The sequence below is a fragment of the Arvicanthis niloticus genome, chromosome 13 (assembly GCF_011762505.2).
Source record: "Arvicanthis niloticus isolate mArvNil1 chromosome 13, mArvNil1.pat.X, whole genome shotgun sequence".
NCBI lineage: Eukaryota > Metazoa > Chordata > Mammalia > Rodentia > Muridae > Arvicanthis > Arvicanthis niloticus.
Genome location: NC_047670.1, coordinates 22,395,566 through 22,419,866, shown reverse-complemented (window position 1 = coordinate 22,419,866; position 24,301 = coordinate 22,395,566). Strand labels below are relative to the sequence as shown.

Below are 24,301 nucleotides of genomic sequence, written 5' to 3'. Positions count from 1 at the left end.
ATACTAAAAGCAGTAAGAGAAAAGTTAAAGTAACACATAAAGGCAGACCTATAAGAATTACACCAGACTTCTCACCAGAGACTATAAAATCCCAAAGATCCTGGACTGATATCATACAGACCCTAAGAGAACACAAATGACAACCCAGACTACTATACCCAGCAAAACTCTCAATCACTATTGATGGAGAAACCAAGATATTCTATGACAAAACCAAATTTACACAATATCATCACACAAATCCAGTACTTCAATGGACAATTTATGGAAAACTCCAACACAAGGAGGGAAACTACAACCTAGAAAAAGCAAGAAAGTAATCTTCCAACAACCCCAAAAGAAGATAGCTACAAAAACATAATTCCACCTCTAATAACAAAAATAACAGGAAGCAACAATCATTTTTTCTTAATATCTCTTAATATCAATGGACTCAACTCTCCAATAAAAAGACATAGACTATCAGACTGGATACATAAACAGGACACAGAATTTTGCTGCATACAGGAAACTCACTTCTGTGAAAAAGGCAGACACTACCTCAGAGTAAACAGATGGAAAACAACCTTCCAATCAAATGGTCCCAAGAGGCAAGCTGGAGTAGTTATTCTAATATCAAATAAAATCAATTTTCAACCAAAAGTAATCAAAAAACATAAGGAAGGACACTTCATATTCATCAAAGGAAAAAATGTACCAAGATGAACTCTCAATTCTGAACATCTATGCCCCAAATGAAAAGGCACCCACATACATAAAAGAAACTTTACTAAAGCTCAAAGCATACATTGCACATCACACAATAATAGTGGGGGATTTCAACACCCTACTCTCAGCAATGGACAGATCATGGAAACAGAAACTAAAGAGAGACAAAATTAAACTAACAGAAGTTATGAAACAAATGGTTTTTAACAGATATCTATAGAACATTTCATCCTAAAACCAAAGAATACACCTTTTTCTCATGCCTTTGGAGAAGGCACCTCATGGTACCTTCTCCAAAATAGACCATATAATTGGTCACAAAACAGGCCTCAACAAATAAAAAAGATTGAAATAATCCCTTGCATCCTATCAGATCACCACGGACAAAGGCTGGTCTTTATATTTAATAATGACAAAAACAATGAAAAACCCACATGCATGTGGAAACTGAACAACACTCTACTCAATGATGACTTCATCAAGAAAGAAATAAAGAAACTTTTAAGAATTTAATGAAAATGGAGACACATAATACTAAAATTGTGGGACTCCATGAAAGCAGTACTAAGAGGAAAACTCATAGCCCTAAGTACCCATAAAAAGAAACGGGAGAGAGCATACACTAACAACCTGACAGTACACCTGAAAGCTTTAGAACAAAAAGAAGCAAATACACCCAAGAGGAGTAGATGGCAGGAAAGAAACTCAGGGCTGAAATCAACCAAGTAGAAACAGAAAGAACTACACAAATTATCCAGAAAACCAGGAGCTGGCTCTTTGAGAAAATCAACAAGATAGATAAACACTTAGCCAGACTAACCAAAGGACACAGAGACAGTATCCAAATTAATAAAATCAGAACTAAAAAGGGAGACATAACAACAGAAATTGAGAAAATTTTAAAAAAATCATCCAATCCTATTTCAAAGGCTTATACTCAACAAAATTGGAAAATCTGGAAGAAATGAACAATTTTCTAGACGTATACCAGGTTCCAAAATTAAACCAGGAGCAGATAAACCATCTAAACAGTCCCATAACCCCTAAAGAAAATAATAGAAGCAGTCATTAAATGTATACCCACCAAAAAATGTCAGGGACCTTGGCAGAATTCTACCAGACCTACAAGGAAGACCTAATACCAATTCTCTTCAAACTATTCCACAGAATAGAAACAGAAGGAACACTACCCAATTCGTTCTATAAAGCTACAATTATGTTAAACCACACAAAGACCCAACAAAGAAAGAGAAATACAGACCAATCTCTCTTATGAATATTGATGCAAAAATACTCAATAAAATTCTCGCAAACCGAATCAAAGAACACATCAAAATAATCATCCATCATGAACAAGTAGGCTTTATCCCAGGAATGCAGGAATGGTTCAATATTTGGAAATCCAATAATGTAAACCACTACATACACAAACTCAAAGAAAAATACCCACATGATCATCTCACTAGATGCTGAGAAAGCATTTGACAAAATTCAACATCCCTTCATGTTAAAGGTCTTGGAAAGATCAGGAATTCAAGGCCCATACCTAAACATAGTAAAAGCAATATACAGCAAGCCAGTAGCCAACATCAAACTAAATGGAGAGAAACTTGAAGCAATCCCACTAAAATCAGGGACTAGTCAAGGCTGCCCACTCTCTTCCTATCTATTCAATATAGTACTGGAAGTCCTAGACAAAGCAATTAGACAACAAAAGGAAGTCAAAGGGATACAAATAGGGAAGGAAGAAGTCAAAATTTCACAATTTGCAGATGATATGATAGTATACTCAAGTGACCTTAAAACTTCCACCAGAGAACTCCTAAACCTGATAAACAACTTCAGCAAAATGGCTGGATATAAAATCAACTCAAACAAATCGGTTGCCTTCCTCTACCCAAAGGATAAACAGGCTGAGAAAGAAATTAGGGAAAGGATACCCTTCACAATAGTCACAAATACTATAAAATATCTTGGAGTGACTCTAACCAAGCAAGTGAAAGATCTGTATGACAAGAACTTCAAGTCTCTGAAGAAAAAAAAATCAAAGAAGATCTCAGAAAATGGAAAGATCTGCCATGCTCCTGGATTGGCAGGATTAACTTAGTAAAAATGGCCATCTTGCCTAAAGCAATCTACAGATTCAATGTAATCCCCATCAAAATTCCAAATCAATTCTTCATAGAAATAGAAAGAGCAATTTGCAAATTCATTTGGAATAACAAAAAACCCATGATAGTGAGAACTATTCTCAACAATAAAAGTACTTCTGGCGGAATCACCATCCCTAACCTCAAATTGTACTACAGAGCAATAGTGATTTAAAAAAAAACCTGCATGGTATTGGTACAGAGACAAGCAGGAAGATCAATGGAATAGAATTGAAGATCCAGAAATGAAGCCACACACCTATGATCACTTGATCTTTGACAAAGGAGCTAAAACCATCTAGTGAAAAAAAGAACAGCATTTTCAACAAATGGTGCTGGTCCAACTGGATGTCAGCATGTAGAAGAATGCAAATGAATCCATTTGTATCCCCTTGTACAAAGCTCAAGTCCAAGTGGATAAAGGACTTTCACATAAAACCAGATACACTGAAACTAATAGAAGAGAAGGTGGGGTAGACCCTAGAATACCTAGGTACAGGGGAAAATTCCTGAACAGAACACCAATGGCTTATGCTCTAAGATCAAGAATTGACAAATGAGACCTCATAATATTGCAAATCTTCTGTAAAGCAAAGGTCATTGTCAATAAGACAAAATGGCAACCAACAGATTGGGAAAGATCTTTACAAATACTAAATCTGATAGAGGGCTAATATCCAATATATACAAAGAACTCAAGAAATTAGACTCCAGACAACCAAATAACACTATTAAAAATTGGGTACATAGCTAAACAAAGAATTCTCAATTGAGGAAATTTGAATGGCCAAGAAGCACCTTAAGAAATTCTCAACATCCTTAATCATCAGGGAAATGCAAATCAAAAGAACCCTGAGATACCACCTCACACTAGTCAGAATGGCTAAGATCAAAAACTCAGGTGACAGCAGATGCTGGTGAAGATGTAGAGAAAGAGGAACACTCCTCCATTGTTGGTGGGATTGCAAGCTGGTACAACCACTCTGGAAATCAGTCTGGCGGTTCCTCAGAATATTGGACATAGCATTATCTGAGGATCCAGCTATACCACTCCTGGGCATATACCCAGAAGAATCTCCCACATATAACAAGGACATATGCTCTACTATGTTCATAGCAGCCTTATTTATAATAGCCAGAAGCTGGAAAGAACCCAGATGTCCTTTAACAGAGGAATGGATACAAAAAATGTGGTACATTTATACAATGGAATATTACTCAGCTATTAAAAATAATGAATTCAAGAAATTCTTAGGTAACTGGATGGAACTAGAAAATATCATCCTGAGTGAAGTAACCCAATTACGAAAGAACACACATGGTATCTACTTACTGATAAGCAGATATTAGCCCAAAAGCTTGAAATAGGCAAGATTCAACTCACAGACCACATGATGCTCATGAAGAAGGAAGACCAAGTGTGGATGCCTCGGTCCTACTTAGAAATAGTAACAAAATACTCAAGGGAGCAAATATGGAGACAAAGTGTGGGACAGAAACTGAAGGAATGGCTGTCTGGAGACCATTCCACCTGGGTATCCATCCCATTTGCAATCACCAAAGGTAGACACTGATGTGTATGTCAAGAAGTGCATGCTGACAAGAGCCTGATATATCTGTCTCCTTAGAGGTCTGCCAGAGCCTGACACATTCAGAGGCAGATGCTCACAGCTAACTTCTGATGTGATCAAGGGTTTCTCAATTGAGAAGTTAGAGAGAAAACTGAAGGAACTGAAAGGGTTTGTGGCCCCTGAGGAGAGCAACAATACCAACCAACCTGAGCTCCCCAGGGTCTAAACCACCAGCCTGGGAGCACATAGGGAGGGACCCATGACTCCATCTATACATGTAGGGAATGATGGCCTTGTTGGGCATAGGTGGGAGAAGAGATCCTTGATCCCATGAAGGCTGAACACTGACGGGGGGGGGGGGAATTTGAGGGTTGTGAAGGGAGAGTGGGGGTGTAGGTAGAGGTACATCCTCATGGAAGCATGGAGAGGGGAGATGGGATAAGGGGTTCCTGGGTGGTGGGGGGAATGGGGTAAGGGAATAAAATCTGAAACGTAAATATAATATCCAATAAAAACAATTATAATTTATATTTATAAATAAATAAATAAATAGAAATATAAATAGTACTGAAAATTTAAAATGTGGGATCAATTCCTCCAGTCACGTTTTTGTATATCCCATTGAAACATTACACAAAACAAATACATACCAACATATACACAATTCTATAGATGTATGCTTTTGTATATATGAGACTCCAACTTCTATACTCGTTCGATGGATGTTCATTTAAACTTATGAAATAAAGCCATAAATGCTATGCTTTTCATATATGACTATTTTATAGGAAAAGAGGTAGAGTTTGAAGTAAAAAATACCCAAAGAAAGATAGCTTACTTTAAGTGTGGCTAATAATACCCAATAGATTACTAATAATGATATATTGTGAAAAAATAAAGTACTTATCACTTTAATATTAAAATAAGTTAAACTATATGCAATTGTATAAGCCACTCTCTTCACAGAGCCAATGAGCCAATAAGAATCACATGTTCTGATTTCTTTTGTGACCTACTCCAATGCAGAACCAAGACACTCAGTTGCACCAAACCTCAATTTTTTCCATGAGGATAGAAGTTGGTTGTACAATCATATCTGAGTGTCCTGTGGATTAACCAGCTAGTCTCTTTAAGTTTTGACTCAGTGACCCAGGTTACTTTCAAATTGTGGTCTCAAGACCATTTCAAAATCATGTAGAGAAAAAAAAAAGATAGTTTAGAAGGTGGAGTCTTCAGATGCTTGATTTCCTCAGCCTTGAAATTAACACAAGTTATTCTCACCCCTACTCTAATGACTAGAGCTACAATCTTGAATACACAAAGAAATATGTAGCATACCCAGTCAGTGTTGCTGTGTATCTGCGTATCATATTGACAGCTTGAGCTTTCTGTCTTCATGTTCAGTGTTGAAGACTGTATCCAGTCCTTGTCCATGTTAGGAAGTTGCTCCATCACTAAGCTATGCCACCAGCCCTACTCACTTTCCATCACTATTATCTGTTTATGGTAACATGTATTTATTCCAGAGCCCATTTTCTCATAGCCTTAACTGTTTGTTCCTGCTGAGGATTTTCAAGATGTATCTTTTTACAATCTGTATCTTTATATTTAAACTGCATTGTCACTGTTTTGAACGTGAATACATATAGGCTATATGATGGTGTTAGACTACCTCATCTTCATTTTTTTTCTCCAAACTCTTCAAAATTTCAATAAGATTGCACTATTCTCCTACTTAAAAGCAATCCACATGCTTTATAGATTTTAGAGTCAAGACTACACACCTTATTTTAGAAGTTCAAAGATGATCTGTCTGCTGTTGATATATGCACACATATTTAATAGCCTGTTTCCTCCCTTATGTATCTCATTTAAATGTTACATTATACAGAAATCTGTCTTCCTCTCCTGACTCTAAGATAGGTGTTGTCTAGTGTGTTTCCCTTTCATTATCCAGTTCACTTACTATAACTTTTATAAAGTAATGTTTTATTCCTGTTCAATTTGTGAGCTTTTCATCAGATTGTAAAGTGGTTGAGAGTTCATGGTTGGGGAGGTTTTCAATCAACTTACTACTTTCTCTCCAAGAACTCAGCACAAAAACAGTTGAAAATATTTGTGGAGTGACTGACAGAAGTATTCAATGTTATTCATTAGTTTACAAGGAAATCCCTACAACAATTGTCCCATCATCTCTATTGTGTTTCCAAAAAGGTATGTTATACATGTTCAGGCACTGGGAGCAGTAGCATATACCTTTAACTACAGCACATAGGAGGCAAAGGCAAGAGGGTCTCCATAGGTGTGATATCAGCTTGGTCTACATAGAGAATTCTAGGCTGGTCAAAGCTACATAGTGAGTCCTGTTGTCAAAACAAACTAACAGGAAGCTATAGAAACAGATAATGCATTGAATCACTTTAAATAGTGATGATGATGATGATGATGATGATGATGATGATGATGATGATGACAAAGACTGAAGATCAGAGCAAAGACACTAAACTTAATACAGCTTTAGCCACACAATTCTGTGTTGAAGATACATCCAATTGCAATTTGTTTACGCCTTCTTGAAAGATATTGGGGTTTGAACTTCTAGAGTAGGCTGTTCAATAAGCCAGCCATTGAGAAAAACAAAAATTTTATGTATATGCATATAAACATGTATGTATTTGTATATAAACATATATATACATATATATGTATATATATATAATCTTTTCAGAAGTTCTCTGCATTTATTTGTATTTTTGAATAACCATGTTTAATGTTATATTTCTTTTTCTAGATTAGGGGAAATTTCTGCTGTTCATTCATTTATTTAAAGTTATTTAAAATCACAAATAAACATAGAGAACTTCTGAAAAGTTTAAACACACACATGCATACACACACTTAAACAGAATATAAGCCAACTAATATATAAGCCAAAAGAAAAGCAAATCATAACAGGAAACAAAAAAACAACCACTAGAAAGCAAGGCTCACTCTACCCAAAAACCATAACTCTACAATGACTGTGCTTAAGATACTCACTCTACCCAATGGCCATGATCCCTCCGTGACTTTGCTCAAGATAGTGTGGCTGGTAAAATAACAGGTTTCAAAACATTTCTGGAAAAAATGATATTAAATCTCTAGGTGATACAAACAAGCAGATGAATTCAATCTATCACCTAGACAGAAAGATTAGCAATATAAAGGGGGAAGGAAAGTCAGTAAAGCTAATGAAAAAAGTCAGCAATATGAAAAAAAATCTAGTCAAGTAAACAGATTCATTCTGTGATACTCAGGGCACAAAAACAAAAGTTGGTTGATAGACCTCTGTAACTGACATGCCAGATTTTAACACACTGACACTATTAGAAAGTGTACAATCAATGCAACTTACTGAAGAAAAAACAAAAGTATTTTTAACTTGACAATTAAAAGAGCCTTAATACATGTACTAACATTTGTTTGAAATCCAGATCCTGTCCAAACTTTATCTCTTGCTAACATAACATCATACAGAATTGCAGCTAACATCCAAATATGTCTCTGAAAATGTCCAGAACCAGCCTTCCAAATGAAGACTGTTAGTTCCAATATTGGATTGATTTCTACCCCAGTACATGATTGAGTCTAGATAACTGGTCACATTTAAGAAAAATACAAGAGTCATTATAACTTCTCTTTTTGATTCTCTGTTCCACAAGGTCTAAAAACTTGAGGTAACGGAGCATGTCCCATCAGGGATATAGGTAAGCAAAGGTAGGTCGGGAACATATGTCCAGTACAGCTTTCCAGTCACCATTGTCAGAGTACTCAGCAAGCTCATAGGTCAGCATCATTCTTTGACCCAGCATCAGCATGTCTCACCCATCACTCTGGCAGCCACCATGCTCCTTCAGCATCCTTCAGAAAAAACACAAACATGCCCTCTACCCCATATTAAATACCTGATCGGGATCATACCATATGCCAGTAAGTGGATCCTTCCCTTTCACCTCTGCATAAGTATGCCTAGTTGTAGAGTGCCATAAACAATCAGCAGAAAGTTTCTTGGCATCCAATTTTTTAAAAATTAAATAAAAAGAACTTGATTTAAATGAATTTGTGGTGCATGGGAATATACCTCTCCCTTTTTTTTTTATTTTATGAAGATATTGTTTTAAAGTTCCATAGGCCCCTTCCACAGTCCCTTGTCCTTGACAATTATAAGGAATCCCAGTAATAAGGGCAATATTAAATTGCTGCCAAAATGTCTCAAATGCTTGACTTGAAATAGCCAGTTCCATTACCTGTATTTTACTTGGTTTTTTTTTTTTTGTTTTTTTATTTGATACCTTATTTATCTACATTTCAGATGTTATCCCCTTTCCCCATTCCCTCCCCCCAGAAACCCCTTATTCCATTCTCCCTCCTTCTATTTTTATGAGGGCATTTCCCTTCCCATTCACCCACTCCTACCTTCTGGCCCTCGAATTCCCCCTCACCGGGGCATCCTGCCTTCACAGGGCCAAGGACCTCCTCTCCCACTGATGCCCTACAAGGCCATTTACCACTACCTATACAGCTGGAGTTATGGGTCCCTCTATGTGTGTTCACAGGCTACCTGTTTAGACCCTAGGAGCTCTGGTTGGTTGGTATTTTCACTCTCCCCATGGGGCCAAAACCCCTTCAACTCCTTCAGTTTTCTCTCAAAGTCCTCCATTGGGGACCCCATAATTAGTTCAATGGTTAGCTACTAGCATCTGCCTCTGTATATGGCAGACTCTGGCAGAGCCTCTCAGGAGACAGGTATATCAGGTATATGGGCATCCTGTCAGCATGCACATCCTGACATCCACAATAGTGTGTGCATTTGGTGATTATACCTGGGATGGATCCCCAGGTAGGGCACTCTCTAGACAGTCTCTCCTCCAGTCTCTGCTCCACACATTATCTCCATATTTGCTCCTGTGAGTATTTTGTTACTCCTTCTAAGAAGGACCAAAGTGCCCATATCTTGGTCTTTCTTCTTTCTGAGCTTCATATGGACTGTGAGTTATATCTTGGGTATTGTGAGCTTTGGGGCTAATTTCCACTTATCAGTGAATTCATATCATGTGTGTTCTTCTGTGATTGGGTTACATCACTCAGGAGGATATTTTCTAGTTCCATCCATTTGCCTAAGAATTTCATGAATTCATTGTTTTTAATAGCTGAGTATTTCTCCATGCAAATATTGGAAGAAGAGTGTCAGGATTTAAGCAGAAGGATGGTAGTGGGATTGATTATTGCTGGTATAACAGCTTTAATTACATTAATTGCTACCACCACTGCTTCTATAATTGCTGTGACACAAAAAGTTAAGACAGCTACTTGTGTTAATCATCTAGCAAAAAATGTTACTAATGTATTGAATATACAAGAGGATTTGGATGGCATTTGGAACAATGGATTGATGTTCTTTATTCTATTCAAATTATTGGAAGGAAGTTCAGAGTGTAAGAGTAAGGAACCATCTCGAATGTCATGCCAAATACCACTGGATGTGTGTTAGTGTTACTTCTAAAATTTACAGTGGTAGTCACTATAATTAGGAAAAAGTTTAAAGACACTTGCAGTGTATTTGGCATAATTCTAACAACTCTCTCGATGTTTTAATTTTGCATAGTGAACTTATGATTTTCAAGAATGCTGTTCTGCTGAGTGTTGATGTCGCAGATACTGCTGATAAAATTACCCATGGCTTGAGGTCAGTATTTGTATTTTGGTCAAGCTTCAAGAAGGGCATATAAAGCTTGATCATGCTAGCCCTTTTTGTCCTGGGAATACTTTTGTTCCTGCCCATTGTGTTAAAGATTGTCTTTAACAACATGTTGGCAGCCAAAGTACATGGCTTGAACCTGAAAATAAACCCCCAGACAGAGCTATTAAATTAACAGGCTGGCAAGCCAAGGATGGGTAAGATTCTGCACAGAGCCTTACCAACCTAAGACATAAGTGCATTGCTTTTGATAATGCGTATTCAATGACTAGTAAAGAAGACATTCTTGTCAGAATGACCTAAGACAGGATCAGTCTTATTTATGAAATAAAAAAGGGGAAGAGGCAGAGAGCTTTTGGGACTGCTTAGCAAGAATCTGGCATGGGCCAAAGACAAGGAAGTGGACTGCTTGGCAGGAATATGACATTGGCCAAGGACAAGGAAATGGGTTTCAGGCAATAATCTGACATTAGGCTAGAACGAAGAACTAATTTCAGGCAGGAATCTAAATTTTAGGCTAGAACAAGGAAGTAGGCTTCAGACATGAAAATGACTTTGGGCTTGGACAGGGAAGTAGGCTCATATATTTTGGTCATCATGATAAGCCCTTGGAAACAGGGATCACAGGAGTGTTCACAGAACTTTGTTTATTGTCTTGCTTGTTCTTTGACTATTTGTGTTTATTGTCTTGTTTTATCCTTAACTATTTGCATCTATGATATTGCTAGTTCCTCAACCTAGAATTGACTTTAATACTTGCATGTAATTAAAATGGTATAAAAGCACAAAGGAGGAGGGGGTATGGGATAGGGGTTTTCTAGGGAGGGGAAGTGGGGAAAGGGGATGGCATCTGAAATATAAATAAATTTTAAAAAGGAAACAGATTTATAAAAAAATGTTTAATATGTTGTAAGTGAAAAACATAATGAATCAAATATAAAAACCTAATAAACATATATCTAGGATTCTACCACTAAGAGGATTGATATCAAGGATGGAGAATGAGATCGACAAGTAAATAAATAAGCATGCCAAACTTCGGAATCTACAGGGGCAGCAGACAGATGTGAAATAAATACTAAAATTGTATATTAAAAAGTAATAATGAGATCAAAGCAAAAAGTTCCCCAAATCTAGAAAAAGAAATAAAATAAATCATGAGTTACTTAGAACCACACACAAACACAGAGAAGAATTTCTGAAAGATATGATAAACCCATTAGAAATGCAAAGCAAGGAAACAACACAAAAACCTGCCAAGAATAAACACAAGTGCATTTTTTCTTTTATGGAAAATATGCTTTTCATATATTATATCCTGGTTACAGTTTCTGTTTTTCTACTCATCCCAGTTTTTTCTTCCCCCTCTCCCACCTGATTCACCCCTTTTCTGTGTCTCATTAGAAAAAAAAGCAAAAGGAGAAGTCTAAAATTATAATAAAAACAACATAAAATAAAAAAACATACAAAAATAGGAAAACGCAAATAAATTGTGTGTGTGTGTGTGTGTGTGTGTGTGTGTGTGTGTTGTTTGGTTTCAACATTTCAGTCTTATATTAAAGTCTTTAATCTATTTTGAATTAATTTTTTTTGAAGAATGAGATCTTGTCCTAACTGAAAAAAATTCAAGTTTTTTCAACATTTTCATTCTTCTTACACAAGCTGTTTTTCTAGTGGCATATATTTATGATATCTTTGTCAACCATCAGGTAACTGTATTTGTGTGAAGTTATTTCTGATTCTTGTATTCTATTCCACTTGTCTCTTTCTGTGAAAAGTACTGTGATGATACTGTTACCATGGCTTTTAAATATAATTTGATATCAACTACTGTTGACACCTTCCTCTTTCTGTAAGGGAATGTTTTAGTTATTTGGGATCCTATGTGCTTTCATATGAATGTTTATGTAACCTATGCAGTAGAATATTGAAATTAACCACTATTATTATATCACTACTTGTCTGAGATTTAATGTCCATTAGCGTTTGTTTTATAAAAGTTCAAGAAGCCTCAACCCTACACAAAGAACTAAAGGTAACTGAGGAATGCTGACTCTTACCAAGAATATCACCTTATAGAATATGTATCTGTCTGTATCTGTTTAGTGTGCAATTTCCTGGGTTCAGTTACCTGATGGCTGACAAAGATATCATAAATATATGTCACTAGAAAAACAGCTTGTGTAAAAAGAATAAAAATGTTGAAAAAACTTGAATTTTTTTCAGTTAGGACAAGATCTCATTCTTCACAAAAATTAACTCAAAATAGATCAAAGACTTTAATATGAGACTGAAACATTGAAACCAAACAAAACAAAGAAAGAAAGAAAGAAAGAAAGAAAGAAAGAAAGAAAGAAGGAAAGAAAGAAACTCACACACACACACACACACACACACACACACACACAAGCAAAACAAACAAACAAACAAACACAAAGCACAAGTAGAGATTTTCTGAGGTGAGCCTCAGTAGCACAGGAAATAATGTCAAGAATTGTCCAGTAGTGTTACATGATGTTAACCAGCTTCTATACAACAAAAGAAATACAGCAATGCAGTTTGAACAAAATGTTTTGCCAACTACTCATCAGATAGGAGATGTGTAGGATATATTAAAATAGCAAATATTAAATGTCATGAAAATAAATCACCTAATTAATGAGTGGGTTAACTAACTGAAGAGGTAGTTCTTAAAACCTGGAAATACAAATAAACAGTACATATTGTTATGTTTCCAAAACAGAGTATAATGTGTAATGTGGCGAGGAGAGAGAGAACCTCAGTGGGTCCATGCTGAGGTGCCTTCTGGACAATCATACAATAGAACTGGTCTTGCATAAAGAAAGTTTATTGGGAAAAGGGTAGCAGACCTGAAAAGGTTAGAGGCACAGAAATGAAGAACAGAGAAGGACAGAGAGAGACAGAGAAGAGGTAAAGGAAGGGAGAAAGAGACTGACTGGAAACAGAGAAGGAAACAAGATGAGGAAGGAGTTGTGGTAGATGAGCAGTCCCTATTATATGCCAGGTTGCAGTACATGATGATGTAAGCTGTTGCTAGGTCACTGTTGCTAGGTTCTGGGGAGGACCCTAGGGGAATAGTCTGTAAACCAATAATTATTAAATACCATAAAGTCAAATCATTGAATAAATGTGTTAACAAATTGAATAGATAGTTCTCAAAACTGGGAAAGGCAACTGAACAGTATAATTTTAAAACTGCTCAATTCCATTTGTCACCATGGGAGTGCAATTAAAACTTCATTGAGAGTCCATATCACTTCATTCAGCATGGTTATCATCAAGAAAACAAATTACAACAAATTCTCACAAGGATATGAGGCACAAAGGAAGCCTTCTTCTTTGCTGATGAGAACATGAACTAGTCCAATCACGTGGGTGTTAGTATGGCGGTCCCTCCAGGAACTAAAATAGATCTCATGTATGATCCAGCTATATATAATTCATGATATGTACCAGACAGACCCACAGTTGTAAGGAAAACTGAAATTGTTGCATATTTAGAAAACATGTGACTGAAAATCATTATGTTAGGCGATACAACACCATACTTGGAAAGACACCTGCCTGTTTTCTCTTGCATAAAGTCCTATATATAGAAGTGTGTATGTGCCTACATATTACAAAACAAAGAGGCCTTAAATAAAAATTTTTCTCTTTTCACCATTTCTCTTCTAGTTGTGAGTCGAATGGCTTTGCTCTACCACATGCCTAATATTTGGCCTGATGTACTGCGGACCAACAATCAAATATCGAAATCTCCAAAGCTGGACATGCGCAACAGGCTTTTGTTTAAAATTAGATTAACTCCAGTATTTGTTACAGTGTCAGCAAGATGACAGAGCTCTGCTGTGCACGCAACCTTGGGAATCTTTACTTGAGATCAGAAACAAATGAAATTTGATTTTTATATGCTCACAATAAATAAATAAATAAATAAATAAATAAATAAATAAGTAAAAAATAAACAAATAAACTTATTTATTTAAGAAACAGAAAACTCGTTCTTCACTCCCAAAATGAATGGGAAAGCAAACTTTACTCCTTGGACACAAGATTCATGGGTTCTCAAGGTAACTTTTAAAAATTATAAATAGATTTCCCAGTGCCAAACAACTCTGCCTGTCTCCAGGTTTGGGTAGCATGATTGTTTCCAAGGCACTTGATGACAATTCTCTTAAAAATACCTACTTGTGGGATTCAATGTCTGGAGCTGAGGGATGTCATTTTATAGTTCCCTCACTTTTTATGTAGTTGTAATTAGCTATTAAGGCACTTAGTCCAGGTTCCCAACTTTTACGTAATTTGCTCAGAAAAAAAAATCATTTCTAAATACAAAGTTTCTCTGTACTTCGTAATTATCTTTGTGAGATTTATGCATTCTGAATTCAATTCTAGGTTATTTACTGTCTGCATTTGAATGCACTAATACTTTGTAATATACTTATCCTCTTGTTGATTGACAGTTACTTGCATGGGCTTTGGTTTTAAGTCATGTACAGATATCACTCTAGAGAAAAATCTAAGGCAATTTCTGGGTCATGTTTAACTTTTGAGCTTAAAAGAATTGTCAAAATTGTTTTATTTTGCATCCCTTTATTCAGTATATGTGGTTTTGGTTGCTTTATAATTTACAAAAATCTCTTGTCTGTTGTTTTGACATTAATTCTGGTGGATGGGTGTGTCATTTCACTGTGGATTAAATCTCAGTTTATTGGTTAGTGGTGATGCTGTTGTTTTTTTATACATGTCATGAACAGTTAGATACCAAACTGTACATGATTTAACGTGAGATGTAGAGCTTCTTATCACCAAACAAATCTTCCTCCTATGACCCTTTTATAGTGACTTACAATGCCTCATACTCTCTCCTCAATTCTACCAGTATCTCAGTATCTGCCATTATATGCATAACATTATCCATACCTATATCTCTTATTTTAAAATTGATTTGCATTTATTAATACATATAGATTGTATGTTTTTAAATACATGTGGGTTCATATAATATGTCATCTTTTGATTTTGGTTTTCTCCATAGTTAGTTTCTTTATTTGCAATTAGCCAGAGCTGTTTGGTAGCAATGCAATCATTATGTGGACAACATCTAATTCTGTTTTGTTAGGAAAGTGATCTTCTGCCATTTTGAAATCACTTTGGTTAAAATTTAGGGAAATTCATGAAGTAAGAATCCTTCCTTGTAAGGGGCTGTCTGATTCCTGGTTCACACTGCTAGGATGAAACACTTCAGGGTTCAAACCAATGTCAATGGAATAACAAAGATTTATGATGGCTTGGAGAGATTAAGACCCTCTGACCTTTCTCTCCTTAGCTCTTAGTCTCTCAGTATATACTCAGGACTCATTTAACATGTTATGTAAAACAAAGCTCTAGCGTCTTCTGTGCTTTGCAAAGCCTCTGTCTTCTGGATTATTAACACAATTTTAGTAATTTTGTATGTCTTCAGGGAAGAAATGCTTTCCATTTGTGTCCAAATTTTTTTGTTATCCTCAACAGAACATGGGTATAAATTTCTTAAATTACTGATACTCAGATGTTTCTCACAGTTTTAACTTTCTTCAATTCATCCAGTATTTAAAGAATTATTGAATACAAATTGAAAGACTTCATATACACACACACACATATGTGTGTGTGTGTGTGTGTGTGTGTGTGTTCATGTATGTGTACACACACATACATATTCAGGGAAAGGAAAGGAAGAAAGAAAGAGAGAAAAGAAAAGAGAGGAGAGGAGAGGAGAGGAGAGGAGAGGAGAGGAGAGGAGAGGAGAGGAGAGGAGAGGAGAGGAGAGGAGAGGAGAGGAGAGGAGAAGAAAAACACTTTTCTAGCTGGGGAAGTCCCTCTGTAAAACCACTGACTCTTGGTGTCTTTTGTTGTCAGTGTTCAGGCATGGGGCTTACCTAACACTCCTGTACAGTTATGGTAAGCATACATATTAAATTTATAATGTATTATTTTTTTTACTTATAGAGTTTTTCTAATAAATATGACCTTCTTTTCTTTAAATTTTAGACAGTGTCAGCCTTCTATATAACTTGGACTGTTTCCAAACTTTAACCAACTTATCCCAAATCATAGTTTTGATTTTTCCACTGCTCAGCCTCTCATGAAAACATTAATCCTCTAAGGAAGTTTATTTGCAATTAGTCCTTATTTTGGCTGAGGGGGGAAATTTGATGAGATACTTTGTAAAGAGGCTGGATGTTAAAAGCCCCAATACTACTCTTGTCTTAGATGGTCAATTTACTTGAAATCTATTTTATTACTAGTTAATCTAGCATAATAATGATTGTTCCTCCAATACCAGAGTAAATTGAGGCATATTAAAATTTATGTAAATCAAAATCATTATATAGCTTGTTAAGGCTATCATTTGCTAAGGCCGATGGCTTTGTTAGCAGATACTACTTGCTACTGAATATATGCTTCATTATGTCATGCTCATAGACTGTAATAGAAGAAGCTGGTTTTCAAGGAAGCTAAATTTTATTTTGGAAGGAGAAACATATAGAAAGCAGTGTAAAGTATATATGGAATGCTTCTGCATATGTAAAATTCCAACTTAAAGGGAAGTGAGTTATGCCAGCTGAGTGCCAAGTAGGAGGAAGTTTAGGAAGCTGACCAAGAAAAACTCTTGAGAAAAAGTTTTAGAGTCAGGCCTTTGGCAAAGTTTTAGATATGGCAGTGTGTGATAAAGGCTGGGAGTGGAGGGTTTTTTTTCTTTCTTTTTCTTTTTTTTTCCCCCGCAAATGAAATTTTTGCAAAGTTCATCATTCAGGAATTCAGTCAATTTTTCTTTACCATTTTTTTCTCTGCAATATTCTGAAGGAAATTTTGTAGTATATTGACATAAAATCAACTTCAATTTTTTTTTTAGATTTACTTATTTATTTTATGTGTATGGGCATCTGTGAACTACATGCATGCCTGGTACCAGAAAAGGGAGTTATTTTCCTGGAGTTATGGATGGTTGCAGGCTGCCATGCGGGTTCTGTGATTTGAACCCAGGCTCCCTACAAGAACAAGTATGCTTAACCACTGAGGCATCTCTGCATCCCCCCATCGAGTTTTTAATGTGAAAGAGTATGTGGAGTCTAATGTTTTGTTTTAGTTTTATCTGCGTGTGATAATAATATGGAATGATAGAATAAATGATAACCATCGCTTTTCTCAACTGAGCTTTGCCATATTACTTCACTGAATGAAAGAGAAAGACTGAACTTTCTGTATCATCTAAGATGTTCAACATATCAGTTGTAACCATAAGGTATTTACAGTTGCCACTAGATGCTCAGGTGACTAAGTCACAAGTTGGACAGCATTTAGTACTTATTTGGCCATTCAAGGTATACCACAAGGTAGTACATAATAAATAGTCAAAATTCCAGTGTTGACAAATTCACAGGTGATAGATGCCTTTGGAGCTGCCATAGACAAAAATTACCTCATGTAAGAGATGTAAATTAGAATTAGTCATCAGGGAGACCATGAGGGCTGCATTATCCAACTAGACAAATCCCTGTCTTAACACTGCTAATAAATGGCTCTGTCCTTTTTATGAAGAATCTCTAGTAGTATAGAATTCACTTCTCTGAGACCCTCTATGCAAAAACTATTAGAATGACTGTGTTTATATCAAATGCCAAGTCAACCTCCTAATTAAATCTGATAGTGCTTCCCAGTGTGTCCCAACATGTGAGATGCACCAGTATGTTATGGCAGTGGTGGATTACTTAGTCCATCAGCCCACCAAATTGTCCTTTAGGCTCCCAAGATGTCACAGCCCTGGGATGATTGGCATGAGAAACCATCACTGTTTACATTTGTGTTTTACCTCTTACATATGACTGCCATGAAAAACAAGTGGCGAAACACTGTTGGGCACAGGATGGTGGCAAAGATGCCCATGATAGAATCAGACACAAGCAAGTATTTTGGCTATTGGGTCTCAGATTTTAGTAGAGCAAGAATATACTTTTTCAAAGTTTGATTTCTAAATTGCAACATGAGTTTAACAACATTGCATTCCTTACAGATAGTGTAAATATTGACAGTGGTAACATATTATCACTAATAGTTACTATTAACTGTCTTTGGTTACGATTTCCACTTTAAAAGCCATGATATTTTTATGAACTTTAATTTATTTAAAGCTAGTTATTCTATTGCCAGTGTCTCCTCCTTTAATTAAATATCCAAAGTTCCTTCTGCACCTCCTTATCTAACATCAGCTTAGGATTTTAACATCTTATTTGCTCCCTTTTGGACACCTACATTATGTTTGGGTTTGATTTCCAATCTATAGTCCTGAGAGGGTCCCTCATAAATAAGGTTGGCAAGTGTATCTTTGAAGGATGACTGGAAGAAAGGAACAGAGAAAATACATTCTCCATATAGTATAACGAGCCAAGGAGGAAACGAGGACTACGAGATTGACTTTTGTCAAACATTTGTGAAGTAAAACAAATGGTATTATCATTTGCTGTGTCACTGTAAGAAGCTGATCTGTCTCTCAAGTGTGACTGCAGATTTTATGTGAGCTACATGCAAGCAGACAATGACATAGATACTGTAATCCTTTCTACCTTGGATGAAAACAATCAATGGAGTCAAAATCACACCCAGAGATGATCCACAAAACACATATTTCCAAGATGTGCTGCTGAAGACGACTTTGAGTAAAAGAGGGTGTTAGCTTCTCCCATCTCAGGAGTGGCTTCTGCAACCTTTAGTTTGCATTACCAAACCTGACCCCTCTCTTACCCTTTGCTCTTGCCACCCCCACCCCCCAGTCAGTATAACATAATGCATAGAATTTACTGAATACCAATAGTATAAGTTTGGGAATTTTGTAATTCAGATATTTTGTGAAATTGAGGACTTTTACAGTACTTCTAAAATTGAATGAATTAAATAAAATGTGTAGGAAAGGTCCTGTCAATAAAGAATTCCATTCTTCTAATTTAGTAATACATTCAACAGATCCAAGATGTAACAGTAAGTACAGGGAATAATTGACACTGTTACCCTTGGTGTTCACATTCTGCTTTTTTTATGGGAATGTCAACGGCTTTGGAATCACACTCCTGGATAAGATTTCAAATGCTACTATTTATTGATCTCCTAACCTTTGTGGGCAGGGAGCAATGAATCTCTGTGAGCCTTCTTCATTTTAAAAAAGAAAATTGATTTAAAAAAAAAAAACCTTTTACTTTGAAAATGTGTTTTGACTATTCTGTATGATAAAGTGTGCAAATTGCTTGCACACAGTTGAAACTAAATGTATTGCTTGGTCCTCCAGAATCCTGTGACTGCATTTGAGGCCAGTGGATGAAACGATGGTGGGCTGGGGACGTAGGAGAGAAACACTTACCTTAGAGAGGCCAGAGCTTGAAGTTCAAGCAAGTAAATGCTTGGATGGAGGAAACTGTTTCCCAGAAGAGCAACCTCCTGGAGGTACTGGACGACGGGAACGAAGGGATGCAGGCTTTCCCTGAACTACATCTCCCGGGATGCTCAGCAGAAGGTAGCTGCCCGCCCCGCCCTGCCCCGCCCTGCCCGATTCGGCGGGCACCGCCCACCCAGCAGACCCAGAGGCAACACAGGCTACAAGTGCTGTGGCTGGGAATAACGGACTTTCTCCGGGTGCCACGCGGACGCGAGTGTTCCCGGCTTCAGTTTTACTGAGTGGTCAAAGCAGAAGGTGAGTAGCAGAGAATGGGGTGGGGAGGAAGCGCGCGGAGTAGAGAGGGAACCCGAGCTTGGAGCTAAAAGGAGCGGGGGCACGCATCCCCACTCCCGCTTGAGGTGCCTGCAGGACCTAAGCGGATGCAGCCAGACTGCAGGTGCCTTGATGGGCCAAGAGTCTGCTGGGAGAACTGATTGAACCCGCAGCCTGTTGGGGGCACCCCTGTCCAGTGCAGGCAGAGGGTCCTATAAACCCAGTGCGCTCATCCTGCATCCTGTATCCCACTTCCCTACGCGGTCTTCTGCAGACCAGCCTTGTTCCTATCTGGTCTGTCTATATTTTACTGCCTTTAATTGAGGAGCAGCAGACTAGAGAAAACGGTACTCTTGCCTTGGAGGTGCAATCTCATTAACTGGGCTTTTAAACAGATCAGAGAGAGAGAGAGAGCTGGGGGAGGGAAGAAGATACCTTTAGCTGGTCCCCTGGGATTACCCATCCTAAAGTGATGTGCTGGATTATGGATCGGATCAGCAAATCGACGGTACAGTTAGCAAGTCTCCGATGAGCAGGGGTTGGGGGAGGGAGGGGAGGAGACAGAAGGGGAGGGCAGGGGAGAGAGAGAGAGAGAGAGAGAGAGAGAGAGAGAGAGAGAGAGAGAGAGAGAGAGAGAGAGAGAGAGAGAGAACGAACTCTGATTCCCGCTTTGTTATAAATTGGAAGTTTCGTGAGGGACCCTGCCAGTTTTATCTAAAGGAGTCTAATATGATTAGCTAATTGTGCTAAAGGTTAATCAGAGCGGCTCGTGCCTCAGGGATCCATCTGTGATGATTTCGGTAATTGATGAAACCGGTTTCCATTGCTTCTTTCATTGAAGGATCCTTCAGTAGGGGCTTGTCCACTTGAAGAAGGCAAACTGATTCAGTTACGGTTTCCTTCCTCTTAGCTCTGTGATTTCCTCCTTTTTGTTGATGCTCGTTTTATATTTCTAGTGCAAAGGACGGGGTTGGGGGAGCTCGAAGTGCAGCAGGAAGCATGACCATGTCAAGGTTCTTGTCTATTCTGTAAATTGTCTGGCAGTCTTAGGCGAGGCTTGCTTGAACCTCTGTCACCAGCTGCTGGAATTGGAGATTTTGACTCTTACTTCTCCAGCCATAGGTTAAACCATTCTGGATTGAAATAAAAGCAAAAGAAGTTCTTGACTAACCCCTCTATATTTGGTGAGAGTGGGGGTGAATTTTGATTCTCCAGGAAACTAGCAGAGGTAGGAAAAGATGGGGCAGATGGCTTACTGTTCAAGACAGAGTTCTATCCTATCAAGGCTCTTGGTGCCATGGAGGTGAGAGAGTGATGTGGGTAGCGTTTCAGGGCTAGCCTTGGAAACAGCTTCTCACTCCTCAACCTACTTGCGCTGGGTTTGTAAACACTTCTGGATGGCTGCTTTGTCTTGTTTGTTTGTTTGTTGGCAAACTGTAGGGAGAGGTAACTCAGACGCACTGAGACTTTTCTGAGTGGGAACAGCAGACACTCAGTGGGAGCAAGCAGTGTGTATGTGTGTGAAGTTGACAGGCTCATTGTGTTTTGTAGAAACCACAGTGATGTGTGTAAGATGCTGCCGTCAAACAGGGAGTGGATTAAAAACAGTAGTAATATGCATATGGGTATTTAACATGGAGCCTAGAGCTGTATGCAGTGGGTTACTGGCCAGTTCAATAAATGAATCACTAGTTCTGATCTCTCCTTTGGTCACTGGCTGATTAAGTCATCCTTTTCATTCACTTCTTAGCTGATAAGTCAAGATGCTGAGGTAACTGGTCCCAGCTGATAGGAGCATGCATTCATTAAAGCTGATCTGTATTAGAATCTGTTCTGAACTGGAGTATAAACATACAGTCTAATTGAATTGGTTAGGAAGTCTGCTCTTCCTCAAGACCTCCAGAAATCCAACAGCTCTTCTCAAAAAGGGCCCTGCCTTTCTTATTTGTGTCTTTCTGCAGGAAACTTGCCTTCTCATTTGAGGGATTCTGTCACAGGAATGTGTGAGCCCCTGGATAAATTTGGCTTGGTGACGCAGTGTGCTTTCCCCAGAGATTCTGCCACATCCTCCTTGCTCCTTTTCTGCCCTGACCGGAGTTTCTCACTTGCTAACCCCTGTGACAAGTCAGAAGATTTGCCCCTTCCATGATCTTCTGCCCTCAGGTCCCCTTTCCCAGTTTTGCCACTCTGATGAGAAACTGAGGCTAAGGTGTCCTCAACCAGCCATGACTGTAAAGGGAATGAGGACCAGGGGAGCAGGCCTCCCTACAGTATGGGAATAGATTCTGCCAGGTTCTTCTTATCTTCTTATTCTGTTGCTGCTAGCAGAATTTCTGGAAATTGCTGGGAGAAATATAACTAGGTCTCATGGAGCTCCATTCACTGACTAAGAGGAACAGCCCAGTGGACTCATGCAATACCATGGAGTGGAGTTCAGGAGAGACTTCCAATGGCCATGCAGAAGAGGCAACCATCAAAGCTGCTCTTTGCTATCAGAACAACCTGACATCCACACCAAGGGCAGCTGTGGTGGAAGTGTGTAGACTTAGCTCTTCTCCAGCATCCCCAACCTCCTTGCTCCAAGACAATGTCATTCCAACCAGCTTCTTCCCATCGGGACCTCTTGACTCAGAGAACAACCAAGTAATGACTGACCGTAAAGTCTGTAATTGCTGTAGCCAGGAACTAGAAACTTCTTTTACTTACGTGGATGAGAATGTCAACTTGGAACAGAGAAGTCAGAGGTCACCATCAGCCAAAGGCAGTAATCACCCTGGAGATCTTGGATGGAGAAACCCTAATGAATGGTCTCATGAGGTTGCCATGTCCTTGATGTCTGAAGATGATGATGACACAAGTTCAGCAGCCACTTCGTCAGGGAAGTCTATAGACTATGGTTTTATCAGTGCTATCTTGTTCTTAGTCACCGGTATCTTGCTAGTGATCATTTCTTATATTGTCCCTCGGGAGGTGACAGTGGATCCCAACACAGTGGCAGCCCGGGAGATGGAACGCCTGGAAAAGGAGAGTGCAGTGTTAGGTGCACACCTGGACCGTTGTGTGATCGCTGGGCTCTGCCTCCTCACCCTCGGGGGAGTCGTTCTCTCTTGCTTGCTGATGATGTCTATGTGGAAAGGGGAGCTCTATCGTCAAAATAGATTTGCCTCTTCCAAAGAGTCTGCAAAACTCTATGGTTCTTTCAACTTCAGGATGAAAACTAGTACTAATGAAGACACTTTGGAACTGTCCCTGGTAGAGGAAGATGCCCTTGCTGTACAGAGTTAGTTGTAAAGTCCTTAAGAGACATCCATACATTATATATATATATATATATGTGTGTGTGTGTGTGTCAAGTGTGTCCTTTATTTGTTTGGCAAAAGTGTTTCTCCCTACACACAAACTAAAAGCCAGTGAGTGTTTTGTTTTCATGAATCTTGTGTAAGAAAGACTATGTTAAGTTGTAAAAGAAGCCATGGCCAGCTAATCCCTACTTGCTGCAAACTGAAAATTAATTCACCTAAAATCCCCATAAGTTTCTACTTCTAAACAAAATACTTCCACTGACCTAATATATAAGTGTTGTCTTATACATAAATATGAATATTATTACTAGGGACTAGAAGGGCTCCTGCATAATGCGATCACTTGGCAATCTATTTTGTGAAACAGAAGGACTGATTAAATAGTAAGGCTTACATTTAATTTCCAAAGGTGCTTTTCCATTTTCTTGCTAAATTTTTTCCTGTAATTTGGCTAAGCCCTAAAATGTAGATATTGGCAGTGTGAATATTTTGAAATCTTAAGGATGCTGGTTATTTTTTTTTTAAAGCTATTAAGATGTATTTTAAATTATTACTATATTTAGAAGTGACAACTATGTCATTAATATGTACCATCTAATAAAGATAATGTTACAAATCTTCTTCAGACCCATGTGAGGTTAACAAACTGTTATCACAAGATATTTTCTTATGCCTTCTTTCCCAATGAAGTAGAAGCATTTGCTGATACATAGTTTGTTTCATGCTTATGGATTTGCAGTCAGTTTGATGACCTGTGCCCTTAAAATCTTTACCATTTCTAATATATGTGTGGCAAAGCATTAGACTTTTAAAATATGTCTCCTGGCAGCCACCCATCCAGCTGGGTCTGAACCATGAGTGGGCCTGACATTCTCCCAGGTGCCATTTTTTGGTGATGGTTTGGAGAAAATGTCCAGAATACTTGCAGCTAGACTCTTGAGAACCGTGTCTAGCTAGCACAAGCCGTTACTTAAAGAGTCCTTAAGCCGATAGCCAAATCTTACACTTGAGAGAGAATAAACAAACCGACTAAATTAGTGGGAGTTGTGTTCATCACACATCCTGACTCA

General features: G+C 38.0%; 1 protein-coding gene and 1 long non-coding RNA gene across 2 annotated transcripts in view; one reads left to right on the top strand and one right to left on the bottom strand.

Annotated features, from left to right (window-relative positions):
- Positions 1–19,827, bottom strand: part of LOC143434073 (uncharacterized) — a 97,176-nt gene extending 77,349 nt beyond the window's left edge. Inside the window, exon 1 of the long non-coding RNA XR_013103265.1 lies at positions 19,582–19,827. This is a non-coding gene — a long non-coding RNA (uncharacterized LOC143434073). The remainder of the gene's footprint in view (positions 1–19,581) is intronic.
- Positions 19,783–23,851, top strand: Tmem74 (transmembrane protein 74). Its single transcript, XM_034516817.2, has 2 exons — positions 19,783–19,911; positions 21,891–23,851. The coding sequence occupies exon 2, from the start codon at positions 22,297–22,299 to the stop codon at positions 23,212–23,214; it is 918 nt and encodes a 305-aa protein (XP_034372708.1). The 5' UTR covers positions 19,783–19,911; positions 21,891–22,296; the 3' UTR covers positions 23,215–23,851.
- The last annotated feature ends 450 nt before the right edge of the window (positions 23,852–24,301 follow it).